The sequence below is a fragment of the Aulonocara sp. 'chitande type north' Nkhata Bay genome, linkage group LG5 (genome assembly GCF_057382095.1).
Source record: "Aulonocara sp. 'chitande type north' Nkhata Bay isolate Kocher_YH1m ecotype deep benthic linkage group LG5, A_spYH_male_GT1.1, whole genome shotgun sequence".
NCBI classification, from domain to species: domain Eukaryota; kingdom Metazoa; phylum Chordata; class Actinopteri; order Cichliformes; family Cichlidae; genus Aulonocara; species Aulonocara sp. 'chitande type north' Nkhata Bay.
The window spans coordinates 12282758-12302342 of NC_141348.1; the positions used below are offsets into that span (position 1 = coordinate 12282758).

The window sequence follows — 19585 nt, forward strand, 5'->3', positions numbered from 1 at the left end:
TACGTAAGAGTTATCTTCTAATTCATTCTAAAAAGCGGGAATTTTACTGTTCTGAACTTCTAGAAATTTCTTTTGGAAATAAACATTTACTAAAAAGATGCAATGGTTTTTGAAAAACATTTATTCTGAACTGTGCACCACAATTTCAAAACATTTTCTGAAAGATGTAACAGTATACATGTTCTCACTTTCATTAGAATTTTGTTTATCAAAAGGTCTGACATGGTAAATGCAAATAACAGCATTCTCATCACTTATTTCTTCAATACAATATGCATGTCCTTCATTCATCCCTTTGTGGAACTTCAACGCACTTCTGCTCTCCCCCATATTCCATCTTCACAAGCATATCCTGTGCGGAGATCGAATAAAAATTAGTTGACACTAAATAATGAGACAAATAATCCAGTAAACAATTGCAGCACAGTAAAAAAAAAAGGAATCCTCTTTGAGCCATTACTTGTGTAAAGTATTTTCCCAAAAGACAAAGACACAGGCAACAGGTAATACTGAACTAAATGTAAAACCTCAACCTTTTTCATTTTTACCTAAACCGTGTGTACAAAACTCTGGAGGGATCTATGCTAACGTAGAACCCAGTCAGGACGTCTGCTACTGCTGTTTGCTTGTTTTTGTTTTTTTTATGGGCGATCGTTTTCAGGCTTCAAGTAGCACCATTATACCAACATTTCACATTCTAGACATTGTTTTAGGTGTATTTGACCAAAAATGTGACTGAAAATTCACATGCAAGCTTTTTTTCAAGGCTGTGGTATTTGCCCGCAAACAATACCTTTCAGCTAGCTAAAACAGAATGTTATGCTATCACAGAGCAACATGGCTAATGCCTTTCACACAGCTTTGTCTCAACTCCAAAGAGCCACAGAAGTAAAAGCTAATAACAATTGAAACAATCTTTGAAAAAATGACTTACCAAGCATGGCAAACAACTTAAATATGTAGAGCAAAATGTTCTGAAACGGCTTCACTTCAGCTTCGATTGGAGCCGTGCTGAGGGCGGAGTCTGTGAATTTACTCTGTTGGTGTCATAGCCCCTCTAGGAGTTCAGAGTTAAGAGGTCAAGAGTTAATGTTTCCATTGTAACACCTCCAGATTTGACAGAGAAACACTCATTTTTAACACTCGATTTTAACTACTATCATTTTACACCTCAGAGTTACATTAAAAGAATGTGACTCTGCTTAGAGTAAAATTAACTCTACTTTTGCAAGGAGACTATTAACACCAAAAAATTTAACACTTTTGAATTTGCTGTGTACTGAGCCCTCTCCTGTACTCACTCTACACCTACGACTGTACAGCCACTAACAACTCCAACATCATTGTGAAGTTTGCGGACGACACTACAGTGGTGGGTCTTATCACCAATGGTGATGAGACGGCTTACAGGGAGGAGGTCAGCGCCCTGACCCACTGGTGTCAAGACAACCATCTCACCCTCAACGTCGCAAAGACAAAGGAGTTGATAGTGGACTTCCGGAGGTGCAGAGAAGTACACACCCCCATCACCATCAACGGCGCTGCTGTGGAGAGAGTGAGCAGCTTCCGGTTCCTTGGTGTACATCTGGCTGAGGATCTTACGTGGTCAGTACACATAAACAAAACAGTGAAGAAGGCGCAACAGCGCCTCTTCTTTCTCAGGAGACTGAAAAGATTCGGCATGAACCCCCGCATCCTCAGGACCTTCTATCACTGTGCCATTGAGAGCATCCTCACTGGATGCATCACCACCTGGTATGGCAACAGCACCGCCTACAACCGCAAAGTTCTCCAGCGAGTAGTGCGGTGCTCTGAACGGATAATTGGAGGTGAGCTTCCCTCCCTCAAAGGCATCTACAGGAAGCGGTGCCTGAGGAAAGCGGGGAGGATCATCAAGGACTCCAGTCACCCCAGCCATAAACTGTTCAGACTACTTCCATCAGGAAGGAGGTTCTGCAGCATCCGGTCCCGTACCAGCAGACTGAGAGACAGCTTTTTCCATCAGGCCATCAGACTGCTGAACACGTCACAGACACCTCACCTCCACTACTGGAACTTCAACATTATGCACTCCATACTGTACAGTAATGCCGCTGTTTTGCACATGTCTCAACTCTGTATATTTTTATATATTTTATTTATTGTTGACTCTATCTAATTTGTAAAATATGTGTATACACACACACACACACACACACACACACACACACACACACACACACGTAGAAAAACACTTAGTATACACATCCAGAAATTTTTTTTTTTTTTTTTGCATATACTATTATATATTGTACATATATTTATTAGTTTCAGATTTAGCCATTCGTATATTTTGCCTGTTTATGTTATTGTATTTTGCACAACTCTGTTGCTTGTGAAGCTCGCACACAAGAATTTCACTCGCATGTGCTGTACCAATGTACCTGCACATGTGATGTGACAATAAAAGTGATTTGATTTGATTTGATAGGTTCTGTGATGATCAATAGCCCCTTATCACAGTTGGCATGTTGACCTTTCACAGTAGGAAGGAGCAGGTGCTAATGAACTTAAAGATCTAATATTAAAGTGTAGACACGACAATATGACGGGGATTCAGCATACACAGAGCCCTTTAGCTGAAGCAGCTTTATGGGATTTTGCCATTTGTTCACCATGTATTCACTTTTTCATGTATGCCATCATAGTTTTAATGATGATGACTATCATTATTAAAAGCATGTTTTGGCATTTTTCAACTTTTGATTGGCAATCATGGAGTTTGCTGAGTTTTTTATTTTTTTATTTTAGGCATTTAACATCTAGAGCTGTAATTTGGACTTGTGCACTCAGACAGTGAAGGCGTGACCAAGTGCTCCTGCTATTTTGGTTCATGCAGCTGAAGCAGGGCTGGACAAAAGTTTGGGTGGAATGGAAGACAAATTGAAGGGTGTGATGATGACTCATTAGCCTCTCAGTCAGTCACATTTCTGCTCTCGTACCTTTCAAACTGCTGTTCCAATCAGAAAGGCATAAGAAGAAAATGTTGCTTGGGACTGACCTCAAGTACAAAATGGTGTTGTATAGAAGTGCAGTTAGGTAAGAAGTGATTGTTCTGAATTTTTGGCATACAAATTTAGAGGTACATTTCCTCATCTTATTTTAATGGTTTCTAAGTATTTCTTTAAAGGGGCACATAGAAACCACTTTTCTTTAGCAAAAAGACTGACTTGAAGTGTAGTTGTCATCCTCTAAGCAGACATATAAGATGGCACTTCACTGAAATCAAAGACACTGCTAACATAAGTAGTATTTGTCACCTAACATACATGGAGGGCTCTTTATGTGTGATAGACTGGCAGCTGGTTGTTCCGCTTCAAGACTTGGCCATAAAAACACTAGTTTTTAGTTCACTTCTATTGGGGTTTCTCCTTATTAACCTGACTCCTTAGTTCCCCATCAGTACAAACCTTTGATAAAATAACTCTGAGGAAAGTGCTGCAGTTTGGCACCGTGTACGAACAGGATAATATGAATGTGCAAAGCTCTCCAGCTTCACTCCCCCTCTTCCCTCTTTGGCTGTAAAGAGGAACTTGCTGTGGGAGGAACGGGTATCCTCTTCTGGGAGATTAAAGAGCAACTTCAGATGGAGGTTATTTCTGGAATTCCTCCAGAGGACAACAGGTAAAAAGTTTTTAGGCCAATCCAACTATTTTCTGGGACTCTGGAAAAGTAGATGCTTCACTTAATGTCACTATGGTACTTGCAATAAAGACACTTTATTTAAAGCCTGTGAATAAAAGACTACCATCATTTAGTTACTGCCTGATTTTCAAAGAGCAATGATGTGACTTTTCTTTATATGCACCCAATTCAAATTTATATTCACAGTGCTTAGTTAAGGAAGTGCATAATTGCCCTGGAGTTTACAATAATATAGAAGTAAAGGAGCTCTGATGCTACCCAGCAGGTGTAGGATTCACATAGTGTCTACACATTATAAAACCAGCACATTAGCAGAGAACAAGCTACAGCTTGCATTCAGTCTCTTGGGACACGTAACAGTGACATGTAATGGAAAACATTTGACTTGAAGTGTAAAAAATACTGAAAAAACACAGATGAAAGGCCTCCTATGTAGCAACACAGCTGCTAGACTCAGCCACACTGGATGATGCTTTCAAAGCCTGGAGACGCGGTTCCTGTAATAACACCGCAGACAGGGAGGCTGAAGACACACGAACCAAGCAGATCTCTGTCTGTGCATCTGCACTGCTGATTTAAAGAAAGTGGCTCTAATTTCTAATTTTTGTTAGATAAACATTTTGTTAGGTTCACATAATGACTTGTATGTGATCAGCTAACAAATAGTTGTTATCATTTTGCATATCTCCTCACCTCTTTACAGCTTATTCTTGTCGTTTTACCCACTTTACTTACTGGTTTAACCACACCACCACCAAACGTGTTCACACCAGACGGCAGACACAAATACTCACTAACATGTAACAGTAGTCCAGCATGCAATAGAATGAATTACATGTTGGTGGTAAAGAACAAAACACAGCTAATAAAGAGTGAATCTAGTTAGCACACAACAGCTAATTTATTAGCTCCACCTAGCTAAACATAATGCAATCTATACTATTTAATGTAAATGTTACTTTGTAAAAAAATATTTCAGAGACCTTTTGATATACTTTTGGCTGCTCACTTACTTCAGATGGCACAGTTTTTACACTGGTTGCCCTTCCTGACACAAACCCTACCATTTATCTTGCGCCCTGAGTCTGGGTTTGTGTCTCCTCCTCCTGTTGTCAAATTGGGTAATTAACATATATACCATGGGGTCACAAGACTTCTTGATACAAAAAATTTATTCATAGGTGTTTCTCTTATTTAGTCCAGCCTCACTGATTTAAACAGGATGGTAAACAGAATTTAAACAGAAGTATCTTTTAGGTGTAACATAACTGATTTAAGCAGCACCACAAACTTTAAACAGATTACACGAAGCCCCTCACTGAATTATAAGAGCACCTGAATATTATGACCTTTATCCAGGGGTAATTTCTAGCAACTACAACTGTTGTTTTAGACCACATTAGCTTTAGCACAGTGCTCCTAATACACTGGCAACTGAGTGTGAGTGATAATAATGTGTCAAGTCCAAAAAAGATTGCAATTGCAATGTGTGTAAGTGTTGTTGCCCTGAGCATTGAAAGGCCGTGGCAGCCCATGGTCTGACCAGCACCAACCAGTAACAAGGCAATGGGATGTATCAGTATAATAACAGTAATGCCACTATGACATTAATAGGCCCCTGGTGCAATCCCACTTTAATTCCCAGTAACCTGAAATAAGCAGAACAACCCACTGCCACTCCAAAGCCATAATAATTTAAACCATAAATCTTCCTCTGGAACGCTGTTGTAGCACAGCCAAAATTAGACTCCAGAGGGGTTTGTACCCAAATGTACAGAGTTTAGGTAAGCACTTGAAAACAAAAGAAACTTTATCGTCCACATGAAGTCAAACCCTAGAAATGCAGGTGGGAAAAGTGCATGTAGTTTTCAGTCAAATGCATGCACATATTTTTCCACCATCAGCTGCTGTTTTTTTCTCAGTCTAATCAGAAGATTTCTGACCTGACCTGTTACTTCAACCAATCCATGAGTTCCAACTGAGCAGATTTCAGTTGTAACCTTTTATATAGTTCTGAAAGTAAATAACAACACAAACATAAAATAATTCAGTTCCTTAAAGGAAATTCCACTGTGTGATGATCCAAAGTATAAGAAGCTGTATTTACTGTATATTCTGCAAGCACTAAAGAAAAACAGCACCGACGGGTGTGATGCTGTAGCATCCCTAAACCGTATGCTTGCTGGAGTTGTGCCAAGCCTTTAAAATTCAAATGATCCTCTAAAACAGCTTTTGAGAGGCAATTTAAGCCCTAAATTAGATTAATTAGAATATATGTCACAAAATCCCAGTAGACCTCTTTAGGAATGGTTTGTCATTGCAAGGCTTAAATATAAATATCTACCCACAGGCTGCTGTTCGGTTTTTCAGATCAAACTGGCCAAGCCAGCTGACAAAAGCAATGCCAAAAAATGTAGATTTTACAGTTAGATAGTTTAACATTGTTCTTTTTTATTTTCCTCCAGCTTGCATTCTGGCTTAGGATGGAGCTTCTGTCCGAAGTAGAGGAATTTGAGTATTTTGGTATATTGGTATCACAGGTAAAGTATTGTCTTGATGCATTCTCAATCATCCAGGAAAGTAAATCTCCAAAAGTTGATTCTGTTCATCTGGACGTAGCGTTTTGTGGGAGAAACGTTTCGTCATTCATCCAAGTGACTTCTTCAGTCTCAGCTGACTGCAGTTTTCCCCAATCTTATAACTGGTACATTTACATAATGACTGAAACCAGCCCACTGAAGGAACAATGGGCTGGGAGGTCAGTTCCTTAATCTTAATTATGCAAATTCTAATGACCATTGATCAACAACCACTGACCAAAACCCACTGATCAAAGACCACTGATCAATGGCCATGAGTACCATTCACAGAGAGTTGGGGAATGGCTGCAATCACAGCATTGTAAGATGGTGAAAGACGTACCCTTAGCCCCTTCCTCGATTCAGAGATGGTCTTTCGCTTTTCACGTAAATAGGAGGTTGTTTGGTTTCCCCGATGTATAAATCCTGGCAATCCTCCTGGCACTTAACAGCGTACACTATGTTACTCTGTTTGTGTCGGGGTACCCGATCTTTGGGGTGGACCAGTTTTTTGGTGCAGTGTGTTTTGGGGTTTAAAAGCCTGTTCATAACATTGGGGAAACCTGCAGTCAGCTGAGACTGAAGAAGTCACTTGGATGAGTGACAAAACGTTTCTCCCACAAAACGCTACGTCCAGATGAACAGAATCAACTTCTTGGACAAAGGTAAAGTAGTTTATGAAAGCAATGCTGATCCAAGATCCTATCCTCACCTATGGCTAGGTACTCTGGGTAGTGACTGAAAGAAGGAAAGTGGTTACAAGGGATGGAAATGAGCTCTGTTTAGGATGCCTTATAGGTGCCTCCTAAGTGAGGTGGTTTGGGCATGTCCTACTGGGAGGACGCTCGAGGGCAAACCCAGGACATGCTACAGAAATCACATATGTCAGCTCCTTTGCAATTGCCTCAGTGTCCGTCCAAAAGGAGGCTGGGTATCTCTGCTAAGACTGCTTACCCCGCTGCCTGGACCAAGGTAAACGGTAGAAAATGGATGGATAGTGTTTTTTCTGTTGTCTTTGTGGTTTTTTGGATTATATAATTTGCACATGATCAATAAAACCAGCAGGATCATATAAATTTTATAACTGAGCAGTAAATTTGTACTTGCATAGGCTTCAAATTATAATAAGTTGAATATTTTAAAACATTTCTACTCTTAGGAAGCTGAATATTTCATTGGATTTTCCCGTGTTAAACATGAATATTCTAAGCTGAGTTAAATACCTCTGTCTTGTTTCCAAACATGGAAACCTCTGTCTTATGACAATGTGTGTAGCAAACATTGGCAGCGACCTCAAAGCATCTCTGCAGAGGTTAGGCCACCTGGGTATACACTGCCATGTAAAATATCTGGGGTTTCGGAGACAGTGTTATTTTTATCTAGGTTTACCACAGCTAAATCCCAGGAGAGTGTTTGTTGTACAGGATAGTGATGTATGATGTTCACACATTCTCTTATTTATTTTCTCTCCCTTTTTTCTTAATAGCAGCTCTGAGACAGCCTTGGGTGCAGAGTTCTCTTAGAGACTGTAACAGCTGTCAACAGACCTCTGTGACTCCGGCACACACAGTGTTTTAATGCCAGAATATTTCGACAGCGTCACCATTGGTGGTTATATTCAGATGAGATCAGGTTATTGTGCTGTCAGCCATCTGGGATTAATTTTGTGTCTTTGTTTGAATGTTTCACTTTTCTTTGTTTTCCTACCTCATATGCAACGATCTTCTCACTGTTGGACCTCGGAGGAACTGGTTCCCAGAACACCTCGATCTCAGAGGCTGACACCGCACGGGCCCACGCTCTCGAAGGTGCTTCAGAGGGTTCTGTAAAGGATGGATTGTTATCAACAATGTTCCCTCTAAGCTGCGGCGCGTGTGCATTTGCGCACTGCTGGCACGGTCTCTGCGCACAGAAAATCTGCGTTGCGCACAAAAAAAATCTAACCTGAATTGAAATTAAAATAAATACGTTAACAACTCTGTTTTGCAGTGTTAGTCAGTAAGTGACTGGCTGCTCCAGTATGGGATTAGAACGATGCCACCTTATCCCGTAGTCCAGCCAATGATGCGATTCACATTCGTATATACGCAGCTAATCGACGTCGTTGACAGGCTATAACAGCGTCCTTATGTGCCGACACTGGCGTTTTAGCTAGCAAAGCGGCGTGGCTGATGTGGAGTGAAGCCACGTTAATGACAACGTGTACAACCATTGGAGATGTGAGCAGGACAGACCGAACAATTGACGGAAAAGTGTGGACTTTATACCAGTTTTTAAATTGTGTTGATCGGCCACGTAAAACCAGAGTTATGATAAAAATATTTGCAATGTTTGTTTTTTTCCTGAATACTATCGTTGTTTATATTTACTGCAGGAAGAAACGGTAAAAACTGCGTTTTATAAGGAAAACGCTCGAAAGCACTCTCCACCTGTGAGCAAAGACAAAACCAAAACCCCCAACCTTTCCTATTGGTGGAAAAATGTACCATGTCGACCAATCAAAAAATGATATGGCAACATGGCATTTAGTTGTTAAGAAACGTGGGGGAAGTTTTAGGAGTGACGGCGGTGTTTTGAGATGTGAGAGATTTGCGACATTTAGCGCAAATCTTGTGTAGTTAGTGTGTAGTGTAGTCAATGGCTGTTGTTCTCCTTTATCTCATCGTGGACAGAAATTATTTTTGGAGTGGCACAAATAATCTGTGTGGCATCAGATTTGATGCAGAACAGCTGATTGTTCTGTAAATAGTTTGAAATGTTTATTTAAAAAAACACCTTGGCTGCATTTTTAGGTAAACAGCTGCAAAAACTTTGTTGTTTGCAAAACTCAGTAACTTTTTTGAAGAAGTAACTATATAATTAATTGCCCAACATTGGTCATTATATACTGTATTTTGCAGACAGAGAGTTACAGACTCTCTCACAGACCACAGACTCATACTCAAAATACAATTCACAGCTTTATATAAAAAAAAAGAAAGAAAGAAAGTTGTGTTTTCAAAATTGGAGTTCAAGTTATTTTTACTTCCAATAGTGTTAACATGCTACACAGGTCATGAACAAGATTTTTTTTTACATTTTCATTGTAAGTGGGCTAAAGCAGTTAATTAAAAGTAGTCCGACATAAATGTAAATGCTGTAATTTGATTATTTTAATAAACCATGTAACTTGGATGGATTCGATGCTGGCGTGACCACAGTGCACACGTCTGCTGTTGCTCACAGTGGTCCAAGGGACCGCTCAGGGAGTTGGTGTGTTCGCTCAGACACATGAAAAATTAGAGGGAACATTGGTTATTAATGCACATGTTTTTACTTCTACACAATAAAAAATATATTTTTGTCAGATCTTTTGGGAAATCTAAAAAAAATCTAAACACAGGTGTAATTCTCTAAGCTACATAAAACATGAGCGTCACTTGATTTTTACCTGTTAACTACAGAACAACAACTGCTGCCTGCTGAGCTACCTGCTCTGAGACTTATTTCTGTACTACTCCATCATCTGTGACTCCGGGCAGACTCTTTTTTTTTTCTTCTTCTTTTCTGTCCCTCTGTTGCAATGATCCTGGACTAGACTAGACAAGAGCATGTCCTCACACTAACGACACACACTCGAACTTACAACTCTCCTAACCTTTGCACCAGTTTGTCTTGTTCCTCGAAAAACCTTGATACCATATCTCATCCCATTTTTTGGTAAACTCAAAGTACAAGTTAATGGAGTCTATAATCATAAATGCACAAAAGCAAAAAACTAAAGACAACGACACAGTTGTTTATGATATTGCCTTTTGTGTGTACCGTATTTTTCGGACTACAAGGCGGATTTAAAATCCTTTAATTTTCTCAAAAATCGACGGTGCGCCTTATGTATGAATTCTGGTTGTGCTTACTGACCTCAAACCGATTTTCTGTGGTACACGGCGCTCAAAAATCTGTCAAAAAATGTTTTAGTACGACTTTGGTAAGCTACGAAGCCGCACCACTTGATGGATTGTCGGAGCATTATGGCTACCATAGTCAGGAGCCTCACAGAGTAATTCGTACTGTGCTTCAGCATAATATTACCGTATTGTGTGTGTATAAGGACCCCAAAATGTCAGCTGTTAAGACACATGTTTACGAAGCAGATTTCCAACTCTATCAGTCACGCAGTAGAACACGGGAACAAGAGCAGCTGTGAAGATGAAGAATTTGATGGATTTGTGGAATGAACTGAAAAAGTGAGTGTATTGTTCTGTATTTTTTGTGTTACAACCGAATGATGCTGAGTTATTGTGAATGAGTTGAATAAAGTTTAACATATTTGACTGTTTTGTTTCGCATAATTTGCCTTATGTATGAAAACAGACCCGTTCATCAACAGTGCGCCCTATAATCCGGTGTGCCTTATGGTCCGAAAAATACAGTAATTGACACAAAATGCGTATTTTACATTGTTATCATACAGTTATCATCAATACACTGTTGTCGTGAAAGCCCTATTTGCAGCTAAAAGCGAAAGGATAAGTATTTATATTTGCAGGACGTGAAGACGCTCACCTTCCTCTGCAGAAAACACTCTAAGAACGCGGCTGAACGGCCCCTCTCCCATATTGTTGTAGACTCCCACTGTCACCTCAAACAGGGATAGGGGTGCGATGCTGTCATTTCTGTAAATATATCTGGATGCGTCAGGTGATGCCAGCACTGTCTGGATCCAGGTGCTGCTGCCAAGTGGGCGGAAAGCTACAACATAGCCAAAGTCCTCTCCGCTCTGCTGTTCCTCTGGAACTGGCTGAGATGGGGACAGAAAAGTTACGCCTTTGACCCAAACAACTGTGAGCAGAAATTAAATTAGGCAGCTGTAAAAGAGTAAAGCAGTAACAGTGTTTTATGTCTAACAAAGTTTTGAGCAAATCAACGGATCCAGCACCTCTCCGTGCTTTGACCCACATCCAAAAAATGTAAAGCTGTCACCTAATTCTGGATTTACACACGTGTAATTTGCACTGGCTCTGTATCTCCTTGTTGATTTACACAACAGGGGGAGTCAGCAGGCAGCAAATCAGAAAAGCTCTGCCTTTTAATTAAAAGCCATTCCACTGAAGCCAGACTGCTGCAGACGCAGTAACCTGCCAGGATTCCATTCTCATCAAAAGAAGAATACTCTGTCACAATGAATGCCCACTCAGAAATGCCCATGATCCTCTTACCTCCCACATAATAACAAGTTCTCCTCGAGCTCCTCCGCCACCACTCACGTTAATCGGCGCAACCTTGGGAACTAAACAGACACAAAAGGAAACTTGCTCATCCCTCAGTTCTGACTGTTATGTCTGACACAGGTGCAAGAAGTAGTTCAAATAAGGGGATCACAGGCACTATGTGGAGCTTCTGTTTACACAAAATGGGTTAATCACACAGGAGAGGAATTAGGTTTTTGTTGACAGTGGCATTACCACCCGTGTGTGCCGCCGTTATTAGCCGAGTGCCATATGTCAGCCCTGTGCGTGAGGCTCAACGGGAAACTTGTTCCCTTGTGATTCAGCCAGCGGGATAGAATTACTCAGCTAACCAGTCAAAAAAAGACTCGCTCACGGCCGTGTCTCGTGGCATGTGCGAGCGGGAGATGCTTCTCTTGATGCAACCACTAATTAAACCCAACACATGCTCCAGAGTGCACAAGAGCTTAGTGCTGATACTTTAAAAAGCATTTTAAAAGTGTAACTCAATTTCCACTCTTCCCGCGTGCGACTGAGTAATCAAAGTAGTGGCATGAAAACATAGAACAGATTTGAAACATCACAGGGAGCACGGACAAAAAGTGGAACTAATCAAACAGTTAAATTACATTTTCCAAGTGGGACTGATTAATTTGTTATGAAGAGAAACAACAAATCGAGAGGGTACCTGCTGCTTTGGTTCGAATCTGTTTTGATGGCGTGCTGGGTTCTCCAACACCAACACTGTTGATTGCCACCACCCTGAATTCATAATCCACCCAGGGGTTCAACTCTTTCACTGTGGCATGCATCATCTGTCCAGGCACAGAATCAGGAACTAGGATTAAAGAATTTAGAATTGACATGTGTTTTGTGTTTTTATGTTTCATGTGTCACATTCACATTTGGTTCCCAGCAAGTATAAGTAGTTCATATACCAATGAAATGCATGGAATGAAACTATGACGTTTACAGTTTAATTACAGCTCGTCAGCATCTCTACAAGCATCATAATTATTGTCGATCGCACAGGTGCATCAGCATCTTGCAATGCTATTTTAAACAGTAACACAACTAGATAACCACAATTAATAAGCTGTTGCGGGACTAAGGATTTTTAGGCTGTATTGCCAAAAGTGGCAAGAAATTCCTGTGAATACCTGATATTTATTTACTTAATGATGGTAAATCAGCCCTCAGTACACGTGCATTTTGATTAGAAAAAATACATTTCAAAGTACAGTGAACAATAGCTCCCCTCCCGGTGGTTCTGAGGGGGACACAGAAGTGCAGCCTGTGTTTTATTTTTGGACAATAAAGTTACAATGGAAAGGTGGTTAATTTTGAAACCAACTAAATATCAGGATATGTCACTTTTATAGATCAGTGAAAGGGCGATGCTACTTATGTGCAAACGATACTGCGTGGAGAAAAATACCAGGAAATATGTAACTATAAAATTCTGTGAGTAAAAAGAATTTTTTGCATTTCTACATCAAGACTTCTTGTTTATTGTGGAGCTATTCACAACTCACTAAACAGCTTCATTCACTGAAAAAGCTGCGAAGCATTTCAGCTTTCCTCTGTTACATGTCATACATGTGAAATGTGTCATAAATGGTTTATATGCACAAACTTTTAATACATCAAAAAAATTGTTTTTAAATATTGTATTTTGTATTTATATCATGCATTGCCTTAATTATGTTCATTTATAATCACCATAAAGAACACTGAATTTTGAACGTTGAATGATAAAAAACACATTCAATAAAAATATAACTGCCTGACGGTGGTGGTGCATTTGTACCTGTCCTCATAGTCTGCCAGCCTATAGAGAAGGGGGTCCTGGCCTGCATCATGTACTTAGTAACAGGGCTGTGGTTGTCAGGTCCAGAGCCCCAAGACAGTTGCACAGTAGTGTCAGTAATGTCAGTCACAACCAGGCCCTCGGGGGGCCCAGGAGGTCCTGCAACAAGAAGAGACACCTGCATCAGCCTCACTGTACGGCAGCAGCCTAAACAAATGAGCTCACGTCAGCTTTGAGACTCCACTGCAGGTGTTATTCATAACCTAGCTAACAGGAGATATAACAGGCTGTGACACCACCATAATTATTACACCGAATATCACAGATCAGTGGGAACGCAGGTTACACTTCTTTTATCAGAGACTGGGGTGTTTTTAATGCTTTAATTGTTAAAAAAAACAAGTACAACAAGAAAACAGTGAGTGAGCTCATCATGAAATCTGACCTATTTAGTTTCTGGAGACATGTATGCCTCACACCAGCAAGAAAAACAACAAAAGAAAGAGAAACAGGTCGCTGAATATTTTTCTTTTAGGAGGTTTGTTTAGCTTTAATACGTAGATACATTTCAAAAATGCCTTTATTCTTTATCACTGGGTTTCACAGATTAGCTGTACAATAGGTTTAAGTAACCTTGTCTTTACATACTTATAAACTAGGACTAGATAATGTATCCATGTTAAGACTAAGGTCCAGAAAAAACAGAGGTAAAATTGTGCATAACATTATATGTTGTCTAGCCCACTGTAAGTAGGTGTACCTACTTACATTATGATACGTTTTTATCTCTATGAAGATATGTTGCATGGCCGAGACCCTTGGATGAGTTTTTCAGTAAAGATTTCATTTTACAAGTTTTGTGTAGTAGAATGAGCTTATTTTGCTCAATAGGGATTTTCTGTCTGAGGGAGGTTCAGTGTTTTTTGCTAAGTGAAAGTAAGTGAAGTAATAATAACAAAAGACAACATTAATTACCAAGGATTTGGGAAAAAGGCAGATTTTTCAGTTGGTTTCTCACTAAAATCAGGGAACGCAGCAACATGGGATTTCCTGCTAAGCCCTGCAAATCTGCAAAAGTAGCGCTGTGCTCTCAATGCGACTAACTACTTCTGTAGGAAGATGATTGAGCATCGACAACACTGGTTTTGGATTATGCATATAAAAACACAATATGGAAAACCTGCATAATCTATATTGGTGGCAGACTCTTTATTACCTGCATTGTTAATCTGAACGTCTCAGATTATCCCAGACCATTCTTTCTACGCCTAGTCTAACCTTTGCACTTTTATCATGTATTTCCTTTGTGTAATAAGTCATGGTTGTGATGGAGTGTCTGTGAAGATATTTGCAAATTCAAATGGAACTTGAGTCTGCACACTTGGTTTAAGGTTTTGACAGATTTAAACTCAACTGAAGCTCGAGAATAAATATGAGCAAGCTTGACACAGTCTGTCTCTCATCTCACAGTTCTCCCTGGCAAAGCCTATAAGGCGCATAACATATGCATAAGCTATGCTAACACATAATAAAAATGGAATAAAAAGAGACAAAGGAAGTGTTTGGAGCTTCGGACACCTCTGAAGGTTGTGTAGAAGCAAGCACCCTGAACTCTACGTTGTTGAATAAAGCCTATTGTGCCTGGGTCACAGACATATTTTGTCTCTACTTAAACTACTGGCACATCAACCAAAGAGACGGGTATGTAGGATATCTATAATCCTTGAGTTTAAACATCAAAAATGCTCTCCCCCAGAGTAACATTTATGGCATGAAATCAGTTAAAAACATACTTTATAAAATGTTTTCTTGCATGAAGACTGTTTTTCTAGATACCCTTGAAGCTTTTGTGGCAACTTACTCTTTCCTTCAAGTTAACTGTGATATAAGAGGCAATGAGTTTAACTTCTTTTATTTTCTCAAAGACTTTGCAGTCATCAGCCTGAAAGTTGGAAACTGGGTAACACGTGTCAGGAGTATCTGTTTAACAGGACTAATTTAACTGACACATATGCTTAATTACCCATCTGTTTTTTTTAACCACTTAGCCAACATCCAACAAGTCTGTCCAAGCAAGACGGTACGGGCAATTACATTCACAAGTTGACCTAACCTCCATGTCGTTGTGTTGTTAGACGAAAGCAGAATACGCAGAAAAGAAAAGAAAAAAAAACATCACTGTGCCACCAGTTAAATCCAAATTATACTCACTAATCACAGAATGTTTTTTTCACAAAAGATCTTATATGCAGAACACTGTTGCTTTGCATCTTTTCATGTGTAGAAATGCCTTCTTTTGGCATATTTCCACTAAAGCCACTGGGACAAATTTGAGTGTAACACCATCGGGGGGATGGCTTACAAAGCCCTGTCTTTATGTCTAGACGGGCTCCTTTCGTTTGGCAGCATCATTCTCCTGGCTGAATTTGAACCGGCTCTCGTCTGCCAGTCAAATCGATCAGTCAACGGCACTATGAGCAACCTGAGTCTGCATTGCCTGCAACAAGCCAACCGCGCCAATACAGGCGGCCGTGTCGTATTAAAAGAACAACTTTCAGTGCTGAAAATCATCAATATTTTCCTTCTGAAATCAGAAAAGGGATCTAACATGTCTTTACAGAGTAAAGCTTATTTACCAGCAGTGAAAATGCTGCTAACACTGAAATGCTCAATGTCAAATGTAGAGGAGTTTTCTGCTTTATCGCCTGATTTAAAACTTCTGTTGGAAATTATATCAGCAAGTAATGAAACATGCAACAAGTCTCCCTCTTTACACTGTCGGTGATACAGCTCTTATCATCATCTTAAGAAACACAGACATGCAGAGTACTACAAAATGACAAGCAGTGTAAGGAGGAAAAAGCATACCTCTGACAATTAAGTCTGCTGCTGCAGAAACTGTGTCGATTTCAGTGTGTACCATACACACATACTTCCCAGAATGCTTTAGCTGAATGTTCCTCACCATCAGGTCACCCGCAAATCCCTGATGACAGAGACATATGCGACTGAAAGTCTCGGAGAAGAAAAAACCTCCACCAAAAGCAGCAAAGTCAAAGTGAAAAAAGAAAAGACGTATAGGAAATCCTCAGGAGCACATTCAGTTTCATTCTCAGCCATGTGCTGCAAATCCTCCACAAAAGGAGCTTGGAATAATCAACCACAAAAAAAAGAGGCAAAAGAAATTAATTTGGTTTTACGTTGTAAGAAAGGCTACACAAAATTGACTTGTTTTCAGTGTTTTCAGTATTTGTTGTATTTACACTTTAACCTTACAACTCGGCTGAGTGGCTCCAAGAATAATTTTCAGAGATGCTTTTTTCAATTTGTTGCTGCTTGTTCTCTCTCTCTCTCACACACACACACACACACACACACACACACACACACACACACACACACACTCGTATTTTGTTTTGTTTTTTCCCAGAGAAACACAGAGACTCTTTGTTTGTTTGAATATTTTTAAAGGAAAGTCAAACATCTGTTGTCATTACGCTCACTGTGAAATGTTAGTGTTTTACGGCAGCTTCAGTGGCCCTGCTATGATCAACCTGACAAAGCATAAATCTTGCATTCACAAAAATTTTGGCTCCTTTGTGAAGGCTCAAATTGATTGATTTGCACTAAGATCTCCTCTGGGCTAGAGTCTCATCCTTATAGGCTCCCTCGTCACGACTCACAGTAATATCTGTTGGCGTCTGAATTGAATGTACACAGCTTTCACGTGGGTTTAAAATGGAGCTAGCCTACAAATACCAGTTCCCCTGGTGCCTTCATGTTCTCACAGGACCAGTTCAGTGTATACAACCTTAAGGAATAATTTGACAGGGTGAGAAATGCGCTTAATTAGCATAGAATCCAGAGAAAAGAGTGATACCACTCACTTCTCTCAGAGACAGGCTGGGACCATTTAGCCTAGTTTAGCACAAACACTGAAGGGAATTCAAAACCTTTTTTTTTAATTCCAGGACCACAAAAGCTTAACAATTACAGACAAAATACTATATTTGAATTTATTCATTGACTATAACGCTATAGGTATGAAGAGGTTAACTGAGTTTATCATACAGATTGCCTGAGCTCACTAATCGCTACATATTATTTTATTAACCCAATATATTTAGTGAGTTTTAGAAGCAAATGTATGTGTTTTTGTCAGCCGGTCAGCCAGCTACCATTTCTTCTGAACCAACTTCAATTTGCTGGCTTAAAATTTGAATGGAAGATTATCTACATATTTACATATTTAATCATGTTTGTCTAATTGTTGCGGAACAACAATTTACAGAGTTTCAGGCATGTACCTGATATAATTGTGCAGTATGATCATGAAATACATCCATTAGCTGACATTTTTATGGGTAAATAATATATATTTTTAAAAAGTTAAATGGCAACACACTGCATCATGCAGTACTCTGTCATTTGATAGCTGTAACCTATACAGAAGTAGCCAAGGGAGCAACAGCTATTAAGCTGCTGCTGTTATGATGAGTTGATGCATGTCTGTGCTGGAAAACAGGACAATAGCGTTTCCTGACTCACTGCAATAACGTGTGTCAAGATGTGGGGCCTGTGTGGGCAGTGATGGGGATATTTTGACACATGTAGGTCCTCCTAAAACCACATGTTGCCATTTTTATATTTCCATTTGTTCCATTTTTTTTGTTTTGTTTTTTTCAGATGGAAACCTCTGAGGCTGAATAATGAAGCCAGTGAGGTGCAGGTCTATAATCTTGTCCCTGACGTCCTCGCACTGCTCTTTGGTCTTGCCCGTGATGATGATGAAACTGACTCTGTGTACAGGTGTGCTTTATATACATAACAACTTGGGATCAGAAATATATGGGATTAACTGTGCCACATGGGCACACAGCCACTCTGTGGAAAACAGAATAATGACTAGCTTATTTCATTCAATGAATGCAAATCAGTTTATAGCTTTTATGGACTGTGCTTTCTCTGGATGTATGTCTGGTACTCTGCCTCTCTTCATTAAAATGAGAGACTGTTCCTATCTTCAAAAGTCAGAAAACTTACAAATTCAGGGATCAAATAATTATTCCTTCCACTGTATGTTTGAAATTGATTTGGATTTTACTGGATCCACCATGTTTGTGACAGATACAGACGTGGTGTATTTTCATCAAAAAGCTAACCATCATATGTATACATACCCCTCCAATCATCTCAAAGTGCTCCTGTCTGTTGAAGTCGATAGCTTTGCCGTTGAAAAACCACTTGAAGATGGGGCTCAGGGACGAATCACTAGACACCTCACAGGGCAACACGATGCTCTGTCCCACGCTGGCATCCAAGCTCAAGGGTGGAACTATGATCTTTGTGGGCTCTTGGGGAGAAAAACACATTGACTTGTTACTATATGCAGCACGGTGTCGCTATCAGCCAAATGAATAAGGTAATGAAGCTTATTTTGCCCAGAATCACGAGACAGATTTTGGTCTAGCAGTGTAATTAAGCGACCTTAAATAACTTCACTTAAAAAGCAAAAGCTGCCTATAACTCAGTAATGAATAATTAAAGACGCTGCAATCACAGTGTCAACTAGAAAGAAATAAAATGACTCTCTCACTCTCGTTCTCCATAATAATCATCATTTAACAACCCCAAATCTGAAAATGCTACAGGAGCTCTTTTTAAATTAAATGAAAATATTCTTCACTCACAGCTATAGACGTCAGTGGTTTGCCCCACTCTGCTACATGAACAATAACTCAGAGCTGACAAAACCTCGGATGACTTATATGTCTGTCAGAGCGGCAGGAACATAAAACGGCTATATATTTCATTATCCATTTCATGCTTGAGCTACTATTTTTTTTCCCTCTAACAAAAGTTTAAACCCTCGGCTTAGAAGGTACACTAAAAAAAGAAAAAATGGAAAAGAATACCTTTTACCACCAGTGTCCCTGTGCTGCTGGAAGTACCAAAACGGTTTCTGGCCACACATGTGTACCTGCCTCCATCCGATTTGGAGATATTGGTGATACGAAGAGTTCCATCCTCCATGATGGTCCGTCTGAGGAGAGAGAGACAAAACTGAAATAACCCACTTCTTTATGACTTCTTTAGTAATTAACTGAATGAACAATGATGTCAGGAATCAAAGGGACCAGCTCTGGCTGTGATAAGATTTCATTTCTCAAACCATTTGAACTTTCTCTCTTTTATCTTTCTCCATTTAATTCTTTTTGAATGAAGGCTTTAGAATCTATTCCAAAAATCTATTTGCACGCTTCAAAAGATAACAATTATCTTAGCTGAAGCAGAACAGATTTGCT

General features: G+C 39.7%; 1 protein-coding gene across 1 annotated transcript in view; it reads right to left on the minus strand.

Moving 5' to 3' along the window:
* The window catches only part of cntn6 (contactin 6), a 142264-nt gene that overhangs the window by 20117 nt on the left and 102562 nt on the right, over positions 1-19585 (minus strand). Inside the window, exons 13-20 of the mRNA XM_086291347.1 lie at positions 19196-19323; positions 18461-18633; positions 16149-16266; positions 13281-13439; positions 12159-12308; positions 11462-11532; positions 10809-11043; positions 7971-8086 (exon numbers count right to left, since the gene is read on the minus strand). Of these exons, the coding sequence (XP_086147473.1) occupies positions 7971-8086; positions 10809-11043; positions 11462-11532; positions 12159-12308; positions 13281-13439; positions 16149-16266; positions 18461-18633; positions 19196-19323 (1150 nt within the window). The remainder of the gene's footprint in view (positions 1-7970; positions 8087-10808; positions 11044-11461; positions 11533-12158; positions 12309-13280; positions 13440-16148; positions 16267-18460; positions 18634-19195; positions 19324-19585) is intronic.